The following is a 19,126-nucleotide window of genomic DNA, read 5'->3' as shown; positions in this document are numbered from 1 at the left end:
AGTGTATTGTTTAGCCTCCATGTGTTTGTGTTTTTTATGTTTTTTTCCCAGTAATTGATTTCTAATCTCATAGCATTGTGGTCAGAAAAGATGCTTGATATGATTTCAATTTTCTTAAATTTACTGAGGCTTGATTTGTGACCCAAGATGTGATCTATCCTGGAGAATGTTCCATGCACACTTGAGAAGAAAGTGTAATCTGCTGTTTTTGAATGGAATGTCCTATAAATATCAATTAAATCTATCTGGTCTATTGTGTCATTTAAAGCTTCTGTTTCCTTATTTATTTTCATTTTGGATGATCTGTCCATTGGTGTAAGTGAGGTGTTAAAGTCCCCCACTATTACTGTGTTACTGTCAATTTCCTCTTTTATAGCTGTTAGCAGTTGCCTTATGTATTGAGGTGCTCCTATGTTGGGTGCATATATATTTATAATTGTTATATCTTCTTCTTGGATTGATCCCTTGATCATTATGTAGTGTCCTTCTTTGTCTCTTGTAACATTCTTTATTTTAAAGTCTATTTTATCTGATATGAGTATTGCTACTCCAGCTTTCTTTTGATTTCCATTTGCATGGAATATCTTTTTCCATCCCCTCACTTTCAGTCTGTATGTGTCCCTAGGTCTGAAGTGGGTCTCTTGTAGACAGCATATATATGGGCCTTGTTTTTGTATCCATTCAGCAAGCCTGTGTCTTTTGGTTGGAGCATTTAATCCATTCACGTTTAAGGTAATTATCGATATGTATGTTCCTATGACCATTTTCTTAATTGTTTTGGGTTTGTTTTTGTAGGTCCTTTTCTTCTCTTGTGTTTCCCTCTTAGAGAAGTTCCTTTAGCATTTGTTGTAGAGCTGGTTTGGTGGTGCTGAATTCTCTTAGCTTTTGCTTGTCTGTAAAACTTTTGATTTCTCTGTCGAATCTGAATGAGATCCTTGCCGGGTAGAGTAATCTTGGTTGTAGGTTCTTCCCTTTCATCACTTTAAGTATATCATGCCACTCCCTTCTGGCTTGTAGAGTTTCTGCTGAGAAATCAGCTGTTAACCTTATGGGAGCTCCCTTGTATGTTATTTGTCATTTTTCCCTTACTGCTTTCAATAATTTTTCTTTGTCTTTAATTTTTGCCAATTTGATTACTATGTGTCTCGGCGTGTTTCTCCTTGGGTTTATCCTGTATTGGACTCTCTGTGCTTCCTGGACTTGGGTGGCTATTTCCTTTCCCATGTTAGGGAAGTTTTCGTTTATAATCTCTTCAAATATTTTCTCTGGTCCTTTCTCTCTCTCTTCTCCTTCTGGGACCCCTATAATGCAAATGTTGTTGCATTTAATGTTGTCCCAGAGGTGTCTTAGGCTGTCTTCATTTCTTTTCATTCTTTTTTCTTTATTCTGTTCTGCAGCAGTGAGTTCCACCATTCTGTCTTCCAGGTCACTTATCCATTCTTCTGCCTCAGTTATTCTGCTATTGATTCCTTCTAGTGTAGTTTTCATTTCAGTTATTGTATTGTTCATCTCTGTTTGTTTGTTCTTTAATTCTTCTAGGTCTTTGTTAAACATTTCTTGCGTCTTCTCAATCTTTGCCTCCATTCTTTTTCCGAGGTCCTGGATCATCTTCACTATCATTATTCTGAATTCTTTTTCTGGAAGGTTGCCTATCTCCACTTCATTTAGTTGTTTTTCTGGGGTTTTATCTTGTTCCTTCATCTGGTACATAGCCCTCTGCCTTTTCATCTTGTCTATCTTTCTGTGAATGTGGTTTTTGTTCCATAGGCTGCAGGATTGTAGTTCTTCTTGCTTCTGCTGTCTGCCCTCTGGTGGATGAGGCTATCTAAGAGGCTTGATGGGAGGGACTGGTGGTGGGTAGAGCTGACTGTTGCTCTGGTGGGCAGAGCTCAGTAAAACTTTTATCTGCTTGACTGTTGATGGGTGGGGCTGGGTTCCCTCCCTGTTGGTTGTTTGGCCTGAGGCAACCCAACACTGGAGCCTACCTGGGCTCTTTGGTGGGGCTAATGGCCGACTCTGGGAGGGCTCACGCCAAGGAGTACTTCCGAGAACTTCTGCTGCCAGTGTCCTTGTCCCTACAGTGAGCCACAGCCACCCCCCGTCTCTGCAGAAGACCCTCCAACACTAGCAGGTAGGTCTGGTTCAGTCTCCGCTGGCGTCACTGCTCCTTCCCCTGGGTCCCGATGAGCACACTACTTTGTGTGTGCCCTCCAAGAGTGCAGTCTCTGTTTCCCCCAGTCCTGTTGAAGTCCTGCAGTCAAATCCCACTAGCCTTCAAAGTCTGATTCTCTAGGAATTCCTCCTGCCGTTGCCGGACCCCCAGGTTGGGAAGCCTGATGTGGGGCTCAGAACCTTCACTCCAGTGGGTGGACTTCTGTGGTATAAGTGTTCTCCAGTCTGTGAGTCACCCACCCAGCAGTTATGGGACTTGATTTTACTGTGATTGTGCCCCTCCTACCGTCTCATTGTGGCTTCTCCTTTGTCTTTGGATGTGGGGTATCTTTTTTGGTGAGTTCCAGTGTCTTCCTGTTGATGTTTGTCCAGCAGCTAGTTGAGATTCTGGTGTTCTCGCAAGAGGGAGTGAGAGCATGTCCTTCTACTCCGCCATCTTGCTTCAGGGCTTATCTGTCTATCTATCTGTTTATTTATTTATTTATGGCTGTGTTGGATCTTCGTTGCTGCGTGTGGGCTTTCTCTAGTTGTGGCAAGTGGGGACTGCTCTTCATTGTGGTGTGCGGGCTTCTCACTGCAGTGGCTTCTCTTGTTTCCTATGTCGTGATTTATATAACCAGCCCTCTACTGATGGATGCATAGTTTTCCTCTTGCAAACATGCAAATATTGCAATGGATGACTTTTTCCATCATTTCGCATGTGCATGAGTATATCTATAGGATAAATTCCTAGAAGTGTTTGAATTAAATGTCATGGACCTTTTGAATTTTGCTAGAAATTGTCAAACTTTCCTTCATTATCTTTCGACCAAATACACTCCCAGCAGCCCTGGATGAGAGTCATTGTAGGATTCTGATTCAGCCTGAGAAGTGGCATCATGTGGAAGGACCATGAGTGATTGGGGGACCATGAGCCAGGCTATCCAGCATCCAGCTATCCCAGCACAACCTGTGATCATCTGAGTGGCCTCTGCAAATGGTTTGACCTCTGGGCCTCAGACCACCCCCCCTTATATAAAACCAACAGGTTGGTGGGTCCATAAGTGCCTTGCTGATTCCAATCTGTTCTCAGGAAGGAGGCCCCAAAATATTAACCTCAGCCTTTTTAGTCATGGGTAAAAGGATAAATGAGATTTTTCTCTGACTCTAGATGAGACTTCTAAGGACTTGAAAACCTGTTTCTCTCTGGGCTTAAATCTGGTTGAGCTGGGCTCCTGGCAATGGCCCTGGTTTGTTTGGGGGTAATTTATGAAATCATCCATCTTTACCCTGACTCCAGACTGAGACCAGTGAGCAGATGATGCCTCTGACACATGATGCCCTACTATTTATACCTCCTGGGACACCCCTGCCTTCCCTGCTCCCCGCCCCCTGCCCCTGGAACTGAGTAGTCTGACACCCATACCAGCAGAGGGTCAGGGAAAGAGGAGGCATTTCTGATGCTTGGGAGAATCATGAACCATTGTTAAGATAAATAACACAAAGTAACCCGTGAGAGATGTAGCTGAAATCCAAGTAGACACTTGTAATTGGAGAGTCTCCCCTATCTGTGATGTTCAATATGGGGCCAAAAGCCGATACCAATGTTAGTTTCTCTGTCCATGAAGTCTTAACACAATATGGCAAGACTCCCCCATCAGCAGTTACACAGACCCCTTGTTGTACTCAACTTTATCTCTTTGATATCTCCCTGAATGTGTCCCAAAGTCAGTTTTTAAAAAATTTTTTATTTGGCCACACCGGAACCCCAACCAGCGATCAAACCCACGCCCCCTGCAGTGGAAGCGTGGAGTCCTAACCAGTGGACCACCAGGGAATTCCCAGTTTTGAGAATACAACATAGCATTGTAAGTCAGACTGTCCCAAACATATCCTCCAAATTTGGTGTCAATCTATCTATCTGCTTTCACCTGATACAATAACAAATAGACACAAAGTTTAAAAAAAATGAGCTCAATGAAGGCAAAAATGGTCCTTTCTGAAATGTCAGTGTGTCGTAGAATTTAATTGTGCATCCCTATTGTGTTGTGTGGCGGACACTCTAAGTAAGAAAAGATTTTACACAACTACTTCTGGTTCTCATGGTCAAATGTTTCTGTTGGAGAGAGGCCAGGACCACTGCTAGTGCATATGGCTTTGTTTGTACAAATTAGAAAAAGGCACCCGTTCCTCCAGGCAGGTGGAACCTTGGGACCTACTTGCGTCCTCGGGTAGGCACCCCTGTGCAGGGCGCACCTGTACAATCCCAGTTACTGGGCTGTCTCAGCAGTTGAAAACCTCAGGATATCACTTATCTTATCCGAGCCAGAGCAGAAGTCTTGAAACTTTCTTCATGCATAGAAGTATCTGCATAGCTCAGATTAGGGGTCCATGACTCATGTGTTTTTCCTTATCTCTCAAGTTGTTTGGGGAAGAACCAAAGATCAACATCTTTATATCCATGGCTTCTTCATTGCCTATTGTGAGCAATAAAAACAGGTCGAGGAATGTATTCTGGGTTATCCGTTGGCCTGGCTTTAGTGCTTTCGGGGCTTCTCTAGAACCCCTTGCCTCCTGTATTTGCTGCCTTTCTGTGAGTGTGTTTCCACCTCTATTCTATAGATTCCTTTAGGGCTGGAACCACGTCTTATTTATTTTTGTCTTTTAAAAAAATGTTTTTAAATTACAAAAGTAGTACATCCTTGCAGTAGAAATATTTTCAAACAGTAAACTAAAAAGTGAAAATCCCCTATCTGTTCCTGTTTCCAGTTTGAATCCTCTTCCAAGAGGGGACCACTATTAACAGCGTGTTATACATCTTCCCAGAACTTTCCATTTGCAAGCATAATGATGCTAATAAAAGTGCTAGTGTTTATTGGATGCTTACTAAGAGTCAGGTGCTAAGCTAAGCACTTTTCCTGTGTGTTCTCAATTAATTCACAAAACGAGCTTATGAGGTCGGTGTTTTTTTATTCCCCATTTCACAAAAGAGGAAACCAGGTGATGTTACTAAGTGGTAAAGCCAGAATTTGAACCCAGGCAGGCTGACTTCAGAGCTCATGCTGTTAAAACCCCTATTGTTCTGCCACTTGCTTTGGGGATTTGGAATGTCATAGACATTTCTGCATAGTTGCCCACATAATTCTATTTCCTGCTTTTTAAAAGTTGCCCATTATTCTATAAAATGAATGTATTTAATTCATTTAGCCATTCTCCTACTGACAGACTTTTTAGGATTCTCCAGTTTTCCATTTCCTTATTTCATCAAATCTAAGATTCCACTGATTGTAAGATGCACCCTGTTTCAGAGGTTAAAATGTCAAATAAAATGTGCATCTTAGAATTGATGTATTATGGCATTAGAAACAATGCTGCAAATGAACATATTGCATATAATTTTCACATGTGTATTTCTGTAGACGTTTTCTAGAAGTAAATTTGTGCACCAAAATGAAGGTGCATTTTTAAAATTTTATAAACTGCCAAATTCCCCGTATCTTAGTCATCTGTGTCTCCCATTTACTTCACACAATGTCTGGCATTATGTAGGTACTAAATAAATGTTTGTTCAGTGGACAAAATGCATGACCAGGCCCAGCAAATGCAAAGCATTTTGGCATACTCGCATGCAAACGCACACACCACTACCACACACACCACCACCACCACCAAAAATCCTAACAGTGACCAACAAGGAGATTAGAATATTTTAGCACCACATGGGTACACACTTCTTGCTGAAGCACTGGCCACAGTAAATGACAAACGCTAATAAATGCATTTTATGCAGAATTATGTGTTCGAAGTGATTTTAAAATAGCTTGCAAAATTACCTGTCAAAAGGCTGTGCACTCAATTTTTTGAAAATACACGAATAATTCCAGCGTTTTACAACCCCCAAGCTACTAGACGTGAGAAGTTTCCAGAGAGTTTAATGGTCTGTCATTTTCTCAAACACCTGCAAGACTCTGCATAAGAATCACCTGGAGTGCTTATTAAAATGCAGACCCCACGCCAGGGCTTCGGAATCATAATTTCTGGGGATCAGGGGCAGGTGAATCTGCGTTTTAAACAGGCACTCCACGTGATTCTAAGGCACTCAAAGGCGTGAGAGCTAGCGCATTAAACGGCTTTAAGGAGTCTTAATTAGATTTGCCCTTTAGAACGGCCCCTTTGGCTGTAAAGTGTAGAATCAACTGGAAGTGGGCAAAAGTAACCGAGATAACTAACACCATCGCTCATCCCAGCGCGGGGAGGGCGGCCCAGATGGCCTGCGCGCTTCTGCGCCCCCTGCTGGCCTTCAGCATCCACGTCCTGGACCGGCCGGCGCGGCCAACTGCGACTGCGCCCTCCGAAGCCCGGCGGGACCGTCTGGGTGCTTGCCAACGCGCTGACCTGGACCGGAAGCGGAAATGAGGTCGAGTTCGCCTCGCGCGCTTCTCCCACCGCAGCCACTCCCAACCCTGTGGGTCGGGTCGCTTTGCGCGAGTGCCGGAAGCGGAAGTTGCTAAGACGTGGGGGAGTTCTTGGGAGAGAGTCGAGTTATCCTAGCGTTCGGTGTGTTCGCTCTGCGGCGGCCTGAGCGTCAGGTAAAGCGCAGTTGTGAGACTTCGGCAGCCCTGCTCCCCGGCTCAAGCCGGATCCCGACCCCGAACCCTAGCCTGAGGGGTGTGGTGCTCGGTGCTCCGACTCTTTCCTAGGGTCCTGGTGGAGGTACCGGGAGTCACTTGTCCTTCCCTTGGAGTGAGGCACCCCCCCCCCCGCGTCCGGCTTCCCGGTGTCCCCGTAGGCCTCCGCCATGGGCAACACGAGCAGCGAGCGCGCTGCGCTGGACCGGCAGGGCGGCCACAAGACGCCCCGAGGGGACAGCTCGGGGGGCTCCAAGGATGGGGACAGGCCCAAGATCCTGATGGACAGCCCCGAGGACGCTGACCTCTTCCACTCCGAGGAAATCAAGGTAATGGGGGTGTGGGACTCTGATTCCCCTTGACTAATGTTGAAATCTCCTAGATCCCTCCCGTCGTATCCCCTCTAATCATCAGAAGTGGGAGAGCCCTCTTAGCAGCTCAGGAACCTGTGTCTAATTACCGATATGAGAAAGTCACCCCGAGGGAGGAGGAATTCACTTCGTTTAACATCATTAAGGAAAAGGCAGCTCTGAGACAGGTCCAAATTCTTAATTAAGATAGTGGCACTAGCAGTAATTGAGTCCCAATCTCTGCTTTTCTCAGGTATAATTAATTTCACGGCTCTGAGAAATCTTCCACCACCTTTACGCAGACTGGCGCTTTTTGTAATAGTTTTGCAGTTAATTTTCAGTTTTGGAGATAAACCAGAACATGTGTAAGGTGAACGTAGAGTCGAACAGCTGACTGCAGCTGCCAGAGGTCTTTAGTTCTGCTGAAAACTTGTGGTTCACCCTTTAGAGCAGGCATAGAAAAGTAATTTGACTTCCGGAGGTCAGTGAGTAAGTGAAACATCAGCCTGAAGGAGGCAGCCAGCTGCGCAGCTTCTCTCTCCTATTGTTTATATATGACTTAATATTTTAAACAGGCCAAAGCAAACATTTTTGCAGGCCAGATTTGGGCGTCCTGCTGCAGTCTGCCTTAACTCATTAAAAACTCTAAAGGCGGTTCTCGATTCCTGCTTCAGCCGCTTTCCTGCTAACCACCTGATGTGGTCAGTTTCTAGGGGCAGAGCCCGGTCCAAGAATACTTAGTGATTCTGGCAGCTGCTATGTATGTGGTATATACTAAAGAAATGAACAACTAAGTACTTAAAGGGCACCGCAACAAGTAGGTTTGGGAAAGATGACAAACACCTCCTTCCCCCTCCGACACACACATTCTGTTAGTATCTAGTTGCCTATTAATCATTATTGTTCATTAGGCTAACGGCTTGGCAGCTCATCCCAGCTGTACTCATTTTTCCTCAGATGCTGGCCTGGGTGATCGCATTATTATCTTATATCCTCACCTGGATCTTGGCTTTGAGGCTAACCTATAAAGAGCCTGCTTTTACTTGGCCCTCCAGCCTGTGATTTCAACTTGCTTTCTGAATTTGTTGCGTTCCTGAAGCTGTGTGCAAAGTGAACTTTGGAATCCTGTTTTTCCAATGATTTGACATCTCTTCCCCTAGAAATAATTTTGGCCCAAGGGCAGCCGTTTAAGACACCGTAAGAATCAAACTACTTTCTTTAAGAAGTATTTGTTCTTTTGCTGTTTTAAAACTCTTACGAGAACTGTTCAGCATACAGATGATCTGTAGAGAATGATTTAAATAATTTCCATCATCATTTCCACAGAAGTTACTGAAATGATGTAGCAGACACACTGGATTGAATGCTCGGATACAAAAAAAAAAAGCCTTGAATTCTTTTAACTATACTTGTTCACCATTTTGGCTGTGGCTAGTTGTCACACCCTCAGTGGAAAGTGATTGCAGTCTGTTATTCTTTAATCTGTAGATTTTGTTAAAGGTCACAGAATGCGGGTATCTTTTAAATGAGCTCAGGTCAGTATTTGCAATGAAGGTGCTAGAAACCTGCTCCAGACCTTTTAAGAGTCTGTCACAGCCTAGAACTCCTGCTCTTTGGCTTCTGACTAGGAAAAATGTACGAGATCCAAAACCACACCCAGAGTCAGATGTGTTTTTTTTCTCTCGTCCCGGAATACCTCCTTTATACAGCGCTGCCCATGTAAGAAGTTAGTGTTTACCGTAATGAGGGTCAGTCTCTGTCTTATCTTTTTCTCCCTGGTGCCTGGACAGCACTCAGTGATGAGCTTTTGCCTTCCTCAGCACCTGGGTTTGCCAGTTTTCAAGCTGACAGCTCTGGAATTGTCCCTAATAAATTTTCATGTACTTCAAATCTTGCTTAATTAAGGGAGGAAAATGACGTTTATTAAGCTCATCTCAAATTCATCACCGCCTTCTTGCAAGTGAGCTTTATAACTTCTAGAATTTTGACCACGACCTCCTAAATAACAGCAGTAACAGTAGCTAATAATTATGAAGCGCCTACTCTGGGTCCGGCACTCTGCAGAGCAGTTTACATGGGCTGTCTTGTCTCACTCAGCCTTCACAATAACCTTATGAAAGAGTTGCTTTTATTATCTCCATTTTGCAAGCGAGTTAACGAGCCGGTCTGTGAACCTGGGTAGTGACAGCTGCCTCTTCAGAATGAATTGTTAGTATGAGGGTAATTGTCTCTTGCAGGGAGCTCACTAATGGCTTCCTGTTCCTGAGTCAACCGCTCTGCTTCCAGGCTCCGGAGAAGGAGGAGTTCCTGGCTTGGCAGCACGATGTGGAAGTGAACGACAAAGCTCCTGCCCAGGCTCGGCCAACCGTGTTTCGATGGACCGGGGGCGGAAAGGAAGTTTACTTATCTGGGTCCTTCAACAATTGGAGTAAACTGCCCCTCACAAGAAGGTAATCGCCTGGGTGTGTTCATCTATTTGTCTTAACCCAGGGCTGCTCTGGTTTCTGAAGGACTCCTGTGGGTGAACAGAAGAGGATGTTTTTATAAAGTCGATGCTGAATGGAAAAATAGTTGTGCTTAATAATTCACAGGGTTCACATCTCACACACCAAGGAGTCGCGCTAGGTTTAGAGCACACTTAGAAGAAAACGTTGCTCAGTTACGAGCATTTCCGTTTCACAGACACCTTTCGCTTCAGATATTCTAGCTTTGTGTCTGTTCAGGCAGGACTTTTTTCAGAAAGAGAACTCTATTCCAAGCGCAGTGGACAGAGCGGGATTTGAGTCCTTGTTGGCTGAGCTGAGCCTCAGTGTTCCTCTCTGTGAGAAGGGAACGTTGGACCAGATGATCTCCGAGCATCCTTCTAACTTGGACTCTGTATCACTTTTGTTTGAAAGGTACACATTATGTAGGCGCCATTAGCACGACTATAGCCAAACACTTGCTCAGACACCCTAGCATGGACGGCTGTCTCGAATTGTCAGTGGAAAAGCATCTTCACTAGTAAGTCCTCTTGATGAAACAAAGGAAGAAATCGTGCCCTGCTGGGCCAGGCCTGGTTCTTGATAAGGAGCCGCCTGCTTTTCCAGGGGTCCAGTTGGTGTAGGAGGGAGCCACTCAGCCCAGTTACAAGTCATGCTAGTCGGGAGAACAAAACAATCAAATGAGAGAGGTTTCGTGGAACCCTTTTTTTAGTAGTTAAACGAGTTGCTTTAGTGAACTGTTTGTACATCTTATGAAATTGATCCCCTGTCCTGAGCTAGGCAAGCTAGCAAAGGGTAAAACTTGGTGGGCAGCTTGCTGTTTATCTTGTGCTGCCATCCTCCTTGGCATCCAGGCTGCCAGGTGTTATTTTGCACACAAGTTGAGGACGAATAACTGTTCGTTGACCTTTTTTTTTTTTTAAAGCTTTTTAAAAAAAATTTAATTAATTAATTAATTTATTTATGGCTGTGTTGGGTCTTCGTTTCTGTGCGAGGGCTTTCTCCAGTTGCAGCGAGCGGGGTCCACTCTTCATCGCGGTGCGCGGGCCTCTCACTGTCACGGCCTCTCTTGTTGCGGAGCACAGGCTCCAGACGCGCAGGCTCAGTAGTTGTGGCTCACGGGCCTAGTTGCTCCGCGGCATGTGGGATCTTCCCAGACCAGGGTTCAAACCCGTGTCCCCTGCGTTGGCAGGCAGATTCTCAAGCACTGCGCCACCAGGGAAGCCCCTCGTTGACCTTTTGATGGTAGGAATGTGGACTCCTGGTGTTTGAGCAAAGCGAGTTTTCCAGGAAACCTCTTACGATGCCGCTTCCTGGTAGCTTTTCTAGATTGAGATTATACTGAATTGTCTAAATTGGTTAAAAATGTTTATTTCTCGTACAGCTGAACCCTTAATTTTACGTGGAAGTTTTGTTTTGTTCCGTGGCTGGTCTTGCAAGTCAGCTAAGAGGGCAGCCCACCCCGCTAACATCGTCTGCTTCCTTTTTTCTTGCAGCCACAATAACTTTGTAGCCATCCTGGACCTGCCCGAAGGAGAGCATCAGTACAAGTTCTTCGTGGATGGTCAGTGGACACACGACCCTTCTGAGGTACGCTTCCTCCCGCCCTTGGTCCTCTGGCCGCCCCCATGATCCAGACAAACCGCCTTCCCTCAGAGACAGCTGCCAGGTCCCTTTGTCCTGCTGGCCGAAGTCCCTGTGCGTGGCCGAGCTCGATAGCAGTGCTCCTTGTCAACCTGTTGGCATCCTTGACCGAGATGAACAGGTGGGCTAGCCAGGAGATGAGGCCTTCCAGCCAGGGCTGCTTGATCCTCTAAAGAACACCTCTAGAGACCTGCCACGTTGTGATTTCTGCCTGTCTGTCTCTTCCCAGCCGATAGTGACCAGCCAGCTTGGCACAGTAAACAACATCATTCAAGTGAAGAAAACTGACTTTGAAGTATTTGATGCTTTGATGGTGGATTCTCAAAAGTGCTCCGATGTGTCTGGTATGAGCAGTTATTTTATACCACGTGTGTGCAGGTGGGGGCTGTATAGTTTAGAAATACCTTGTTTCTCTTGCCTCTCGCTCTTGAGCGGGAGCCGCCCAATCAGTGGATGTCCGTAGCTCCCCAAAGAGCCACAAAACTAATTCCTAACTCTGTGTCAGGTCAGGTTGCTAAAATCTAGCTCTGAGGGACCCGTAAGTCATTTTTTTGGTCATCTCCAGGATTCCGTAGGTCTGCTTGGCCACAGAGAGCAGACACTGGAAACGGAACCGGAGCTTGATCTCGTGCCAGGGGCAGGCCCAAGAACCCCTGGAGAGTTGCATTGGGTCGGTGAGGGGCCAGCACTGGGGAAGCCAACCTGCTCGGGGCACCTGGAGAGTTTCAGCCCGACAGGTGATAAACTGACCCACCAGTGACCTTGGCATCATTTGCGTGGTCCACGAGCACCTTGTCAGAATCCCTTCGGGGGAGAAAGGCTCACCACAGAACAGGCTGCACAGCACAACCTGCTCAGTATGGTCCTAGTAAAACTCTCCCATCTTCCAGGAGTCATCCGATCATCGAACTTTCAGTACATTGCTTTGCATCCAAACCCACAGGAAGAAGCTGCTTGGAGACGGTACACGCTACGCAGGGAGAAGGATGCGCTGGCATCGACAGTGTTCGCACCAGCTGCACTGCCCCTTCTTGCAGGGCCTTAAGCCGTCCCAGGACCCCTGTGGGAAGCAGTGAAGGTTCCCCGGGACTGTGCCTGACCGTCTAGGAAAACGGGTTCAGTTCACAGGATGATTCTTCATTGTCACCTGCCTGGGCCTGGAGGTCCTGCCCCCAGGATCTCTTAACTCTTTATCAGCTCAGAACTCACACTGACAGGTGGGCCATGTGGCTGAGAAGTCATGTTATTGAGCAGGAGTTGGAAATCCAAAAACAGCGTTCTCTGCTCTGGATAGCTAACTGGGCTTTTAGAGAAGTCACTTCTGTTGTATTCAGACAGGTGGGAATTGGGGGTGGGGGAAATGCCCAGATACCCCTTACTTGCTGATAAGTGAAGTTTTAGGCCACAATCCAAAGCTTTTAGTCAAGATTGTGCAGCAGAGGTTGCCTGGGGAGAGGAAGCTGACCCCTCGCTGCTGGGAAACCAACTTGAGGCTCTCCATACTCTTCTCATACTTAGACATTCCCTTTCTCAAAATACATATTGACTCCTAATGGCTCAGTTTCCTGCTGTGATAGGGCTGGGTTATGTGAAGGGACTCTGTCCCCTAGAGAATGACGTGCAAGGAATTGGCGGAGCCGAGCCATCTCAGCTTTACGGGGACAGCACGAGTCTCGGTGGCCAGACACATCCCAGGTGTCCTTTGGATCACAGTTCAGTCCCCGCCAGCTGGCCAAATGTCGCTAAGTGAGCAGCTTCGAAGCTTCTGGAACACTGCACTTCTAGAAGCTTCTTAATATATCTGTATAAGGGGGATACTCCAGCATGAGTTTAAGAGGAACCGGAGAGCGATGGAGGCAGAGAGCCTTGAGAGGTCAGGTCTTCGACTTTTCGTTGTTTTAGTTTTGAAATGCGCCGGCGCCTCTGTGTGAACAGGCTGCTTCATCTTCGGTTTGCTTCTGGCTGCTGGCGCGCCTCACTTGGGCCCAGCCGCATAAGCCTCCCTAGAAGCCTTGAGCTTCTGTGCCGTACTTGCCGGCCCGGCCTGCAGTGAGGAGGACGCGTCGGCCTGCGGTGGCTGTTGGGTCAGCTAGCTGTGAGCAGCTTCCCATGACTCTGTCCCAGACTCACTGCTTTGCCACGAGTGCTGTCTGCCACCAGAGCGTCTGAATTCACTACTTGAGTTTCATGCCTGTCACCCGAATTCCAAAAGTGTTTTCTCATTGCCTCTGCCCTTCCCCCTTGGGGCCAGTGTATCCTTCAAGAGAATATAGATCTGTACTGAGGGAACAGGAGACGTGGAAAACTAAACGTCACCACAAATTGAGACTGCTCCCAGGACTCCTGATTTTCCAAGTGAATGTCCTGTCACCATCTCCCAACAGAGCTGTCCAGTTCCCCCCCAGGACCCTACCACCAGGAGCCCTACGTCTGGAAGCCAGAGGAGCGGTTTAAAGCACCACCCATCCTCCCGCCGCATCTTCTCCAGGTCATCCTGAACAAGGACACGGGGATTTCCGTGAGTAACCAGGCGTCTGCCCAGACCATCCTCCACGGTCATGTGCAGCTGCTTCACTCTGTGCACGTCTCGCAAGGCAGCTCGTGAAAATGTTCAGTGTCACCCATCGGCGTTAACTGCCGGGGTCCCCCTCTGACGCGGGAACGGGCGACTCACAAGATGTTCCCAGAGTGGGCCTCCCCATCCCACAAAGCCTTTCTGAGCCCTTCCTCTCGTGTTCCACTCCCACCTCAAATTTCATGACAAAATATATAACCGCCTCTTCTCAGTAAGCTGCGTGGTGGAATTCCTCCTCTGGCCCCCAGATTTTAGAATCTTGTTTGGCCGCGCTCGGAATGTGGGATCTTAGTTCCCCAACCAGGGATCGAACCCACACCCAGTGCAGTGGAAGCGCGAAGTCTTAACCACTGAACTGCCAGGGAGGTTCCAGAATCTAGTTTTAATCACCAAGTTGCTTTCAGAAACCTCAGGACTCATGGATCAAAATTTGGGGTATGTGGGTAACACATTGCCTCTGGGAAATTGATATTACTTGTAAAAAGAAGTGCGCTTCCGACTGAGTCCTGAAGAGCACCGCATTATTCCCTGCGTTTGATTTTCCATCCTGCTTGACCTGAACTGCCCGTTCCCCCGGCTCTGGGCTCTGCAGCGTAGCCATAATTCTTGGGAGTCCAGATGTTCTTCAGCCTTGTCCAAGCCGCCACCTAACAGGCAGACGCTCCAGGGTGATCAGGTAACTGCTTCTGCTCTAGACGCCACACAGAAGTGGGTGCACGTGTGCTGAACAGGGGGCTGGAGGTGCACACGTGCAGGCACCCCCGCAGCAGTCACGGTGTGTTTTCCCCAGGGACTCGCTGTTCCTGGGGCCGCCCCGCCCCAAGCACGCACCTGACAGCTGAGCCGGCTTTTACTGGATGCTTTTTCTGTTTTGAATTAGCATTTATAAAATTGGGGAGTGTCCATTGGGGGAAAAAAAAAAAAGAAAAACAAATCTAGATTTCTGGCTTCTCTGAAAAAACAGGAAGGTGCGGCAACATTGCCGGTCATATGTGAGCTCTTACGGAGTGAGAGCGCCTCTCCCCTTCCCCGGTTACCCAGCGCATTCTTCAGGCTCCCCGTCTGAGTCTCAGGGACCAGGGACGTGAGTTTGCAGCACACTGCTCAGGAGCGTTGAGTATTGATCGTTTCTTCCCGCTTTTTCTAAAAGCACCTTCACTGCACAGCTTTCTTCCTGCCCCTCCTCCAAAGAGAGGACAGAGCCACGGCCCACAGCCTAGATGAAGCCTGGCCAGTGCGCCCAGCAGACACCCCGAGAGCGCCCCTTAGTTGGAGCACCAGGCATGACCCCTCGCCCACCCAGTCATCGTGCACAAGCCCTTTCACTGCCTGACAAGGAAGAAAGGGGCCTGAGAGCCTGCCTCCTTTCCTCTGAAATCCAGTGCCGTGAAACACAGGGGAGAATCTCCTTGATTTCCAAATCTTAAGTGCACACACGTCTGCTTTTGCTCCCCCGCAGTGCGATCCAGCTTTGCTCCCTGAGCCCAACCACGTCATGCTGAACCACCTCTATGCACTTTCCATCAAGGTAAGGACGTGTTTGTTACTTAAGCTGTGTTTCTCCAAGTGTGCTCTGAGGCCCCCTAGCAACGGCACTGCCTGCAGTATCGGTACTTAACCTAAAGGGCGGCTTCCAGGACCCGACCCAGACCCGTAGGCTCCTCTCCCGAAGGAAGGCCCAGGGACCTGCTTTTATTCAGACCGCCTGATGATTCTCACGCTCCCTAAAATTTGAGCCTCCTGACTTAGTCCTGCCTTTGATGATTTCCGCCCTCTTCCTCAGGACGGAGTGATGGTGCTCAGCGCGACCCACCGGTACAAGAAAAAATACGTCACCACCTTGTTATACAAGCCCATATGAAGAGCTGGGAGCCAGCCATGGGCCCCGGGAGCAGCGTGCACCGCCGGGCTCCACGCGTGCATGCTTCTCGCTAGACAGGATGGACTGTAAATTTCCCATTTCACGCTCTTTAGAAGACATTTCATACCCGCCCTACTCCTACTTGAAGGTTTGTTCCAGACACAGCAGCTCCTGGAGCGCCTCAGTCTGTAACGGTCCTCTTAGCACCCGGTGGCTGTGAGCCCCGGGGCTCATCAAGGCTGAGGGGGGAGGAGGGGGAGCAGACGGTCTGCACCCCACACCGCAGTGCAGAGGACGGTGCAGGCCTAAATTTACATCCTCTGAACTGGTCACGGAGACTTTTCTTAAGCCAAAAAGGAACCCGAGCCACTTTGCTGGTGGAAATCTGGGAAGCAGGGGCCAAGGCCACACAGAATCTCTCATCGTGTTTGTGTGTGTCTTGACTTGTCCCTGCTGAGGCCTGGCTGTGGACCTGACAGCGAGTATGGCATTGGTCCTGCAGGTCCTCTGAATTCAGAGCAATAGATCGTCTTCCATTCCCTGCTCCAGGGAGGCATAATTTCTATAGAAATTTGAACCTGTCTAATTTCCAGATGAAGTTTTACAATTGTTTCTTACACTTATGTGCACTAAGTATTTTTTTTAACCAGAGGTGACTGACTGTACAGCCTTAGGGCAATTTTTAAATCACCCCAACTAGACTGTAGATCATGTGAACCGTGCTCAGGACACACTTGGAGAACCACGGCCGGATTCCTCCGTTAAGCCGGACGATCCTGCAGGCTGACCACCGCTAGCTGCAAGGTTGTCCAGCTTTTTATTCGAATCGTAATGAGGTGACAGTGTTAGCACGAGAATTTTGGAGAGGCGCCCTACCCTAGCCTGTGCCACCTCGCTTGGGACCTCTGGGCCCTCCTTAGCAAAGAAGGCTGTAGCAATTGCTGTGGCTTATTCTGGAAGGAATTAGAACTTGGGGCAGCCCTCTGAATTTGTGTGAGGAAGACATCCTTTGGACCAAAGCGAACCTCTCCACACGGCTTGGAGATGCCGGAGACATGCCCGTTAGCGGGGTTCCTGTCCCCAGGTCGGTGGAAGCTGTCGTCCTTCGCTGTGTTCCTGCTGGGAGACGGAGGAACCATATCCCTGGTGTCTCACATTTATTTGGTGAACCTGAGTCTGGGATACCCTTCTTTGTTACTGTTTCCAAAACACTGAGTTACTGTCACCTTGATGTACAGGTTTCAATAAAGCTTTGTAAAGATAACGGACATGCACTCGGAGGAAGGTTTGATTTCGTGCAGTCGTTTGGAGAAGAGACTGGAGCTCTCCCCGAGGTTTATTCAGTGCAGTGCTTTTCAGTCTTTTTCCCGCCTTGGCACACACTGAAAATGGTACCATCCTTGTGGCACTCTGGGGTGAGCGGACAGGGCAGCTCGGCTCCCTCCCGGGCTGAGGGCCTTACCCTGACCCACCTATTCTGCACACAGATTAGAAGGCCGTTAAGAGGCTGTAAAATTGAGCCCCGTGGAACCGCTCGACCACAGGGGAAGCTGAGGAAAAGCAGCAGTGAAGGCCCCTGGCTTGTGCAAGTTGCAGCACCCCTGGTCCGAGGTCTTGCTGCTTCTTGCTCATTGACAGGCACCACAGGGGAGCCTGGGATCATGACACCCTCTTGGAAGACCCCAGGATGTTCTGGAGTCAGCTGTGCTCACCAGCTAAAAGGGCTTCTGTCCCTTCTACCAAAAAGATGGAAGGTGACAGTGTCCCTTTAGTAATAAGGCTTTTCTTCCCAGGCATCAGGAAACGTGTAAATAAATTTAAGAGAAAAGGGAACCCCTCAGGTCATCTGGTCCACTTGAGGTGGAGAGTAGCTCAGAAAGCATTCCTAGCTGGGTAATTAGCCGTCTCACTCTGAAAACCCAAGTGATGCGGGAACCCTAGATTTAGGGATTGGAGGGATTATTTAAGTAGACTAAGGAAATACACAAAAATCATCTATCCAAAACTGAATCAAAAATTTTTTCTATTTTTTTAAAATTATTGAAGTATAGTTGATTTTATAGTATTGTGTTAGGTTCAGGTCTACAGCATAGTGAGTCACTATTTTTTGTAGCTTGTGTTTCATTGTAGGTTATTATAAGATATTGGGTATGATTCCCTGTGCTATGCAGTAAATCCCTGTTGCTTATCTATTTTATGTATAGTAGTTTATATGTGTTAATCCTGTGCCCCTAATTTGTCCCTCCCCTCCCTTTCCCCTTTGGGAACCGTAATTTTGTTTTCTGTATCTGTGAGTCGGTTTCTGTTTTGTGTATACAGTCATTTGTATTATTTTTAGATTCCACATATGAGTGATAGCATAGAGTATTTATGTTCTCTGACTTAATTTCACTAAGCATAATATTTTCTAGGTCCATCCACGGTGCTGCAAATGACAATATTTCATTTATTTTTATGGCTGAGTAATATTCCAGTGCGTGTGTGTGTGTGTGTGTATACACACACCACATCTTAAGTCAGTCGTCTGTTGATGGACACCTGAGTTGCTTTCATGTCTTGGCTGTTGTAAGTAGGGCTGCTGTGAACATGGGGTACGTGTATCTTTTCGAATCAGTGTTTTCATTTTTTTCTGGATATATACCCAGGAGTGAAATTGCTAGATCCTGTGGTAGTTCTATTCTTAGGTTTTTTTGAGGAACCTCCATACTGTTTTCCACGGTGGCTGCACCAATTTACCTTCCCACCAACCGTGTAGGAGGGTTCCCTTTGTTCCACACCCTCTCCAGCATTTGTTATTTGTAGACTTTCTGATGATAGCCAGTCTGACCTGTGTGAGGTATTACCTCATTGTGGTTTGGATTTGCATTTCTCTGATAATTAGGTTTGGATTTGCATTTCTCTGATAATTAGCAATGTTGAGCATCTTTGCTTGTGTCATCTTTGAAAAAAATGTCTCTTCAAGTCTTCTGCCTAGTTTTTGATTGGGTTGTTTGTTTTTTTGGTATTGGGTTGTATGAGTTGTTTGTATATTTTGGAAATTAACTCCTTGTTGGTTGCATCATTTGCAAATATTTTCTCCCATTTTGTAGGTTGTCTTTTCATTTTGTTGATGGTTTCCTTTGCTGGGCAAAATGTTTAAGTTTAATGAGGTCCCGTTTATTTATTTTTGCTTTTATCTCTTTTGCCTTGGGAGACTGAAAATGCTGCTGTGATTTATGTCAGAGTGTTTCGCCTATGTTCTCTTCTAGGAGTTTTACGGTGTCGTGTCTTACATTTGGGTCTTTAAACCATTTTGAGTTTATTTTTGTGGACCAAATATTTTTGGAGTATAATTGAAAATACATAGCTAAGCCTAAAAGTATAAAAGGGGTATATTGAAGTACCAGAATTGAAGAAACCGTTGCTGTGTTGGTGGGCTGTGAGCGTGGCCCCTG

The 19,126-nt window shown here is 47.0% G+C and overlaps 1 protein-coding gene across 3 annotated transcripts; it reads left to right on the top strand.

Annotated features, from left to right (window-relative positions):
- The first annotated feature begins 6,611 nt into the window (after positions 1-6,611).
- On the top strand, positions 6,612-16,956 carry PRKAB1 (protein kinase AMP-activated non-catalytic subunit beta 1). 3 transcript variants are annotated; one of them, XM_068562810.1, is made up of 8 exons: positions 6,623-6,740; positions 6,941-7,108; positions 9,416-9,579; positions 11,109-11,202; positions 11,486-11,600; positions 13,641-13,774; positions 15,291-15,359; positions 15,615-16,956. In XM_068562810.1, exons 2-8 carry the CDS (start codon positions 6,950-6,952, stop codon positions 15,690-15,692), a joined length of 813 nt encoding a protein of 270 aa, XP_068418911.1. In that variant the 5' UTR covers positions 6,623-6,740; positions 6,941-6,949; the 3' UTR covers positions 15,693-16,956. The 3 variants fall into 3 exon arrangements, with proteins under 3 accessions (XP_068418913.1, XP_068418911.1, XP_068418910.1); XM_068562809.1 differs by having other exon boundaries at positions 6,623-7,108; XM_068562812.1 differs by lacking the exons at positions 13,641-13,774; positions 15,291-15,359; positions 15,615-16,956 and adding an exon at positions 12,200-13,634 and having other exon boundaries at positions 6,612-7,108.
- The last annotated feature ends 2,170 nt before the right edge of the window (positions 16,957-19,126 follow it).

This window comes from Eschrichtius robustus, chromosome 14 (genome assembly GCF_028021215.1).
Source record: "Eschrichtius robustus isolate mEscRob2 chromosome 14, mEscRob2.pri, whole genome shotgun sequence".
Taxonomy (NCBI): domain Eukaryota; kingdom Metazoa; phylum Chordata; class Mammalia; order Artiodactyla; family Eschrichtiidae; genus Eschrichtius; species Eschrichtius robustus.
Note: the sequence above shows the minus strand (reverse complement) of the source record. Positions and strands in the feature narration are given on the sequence as shown.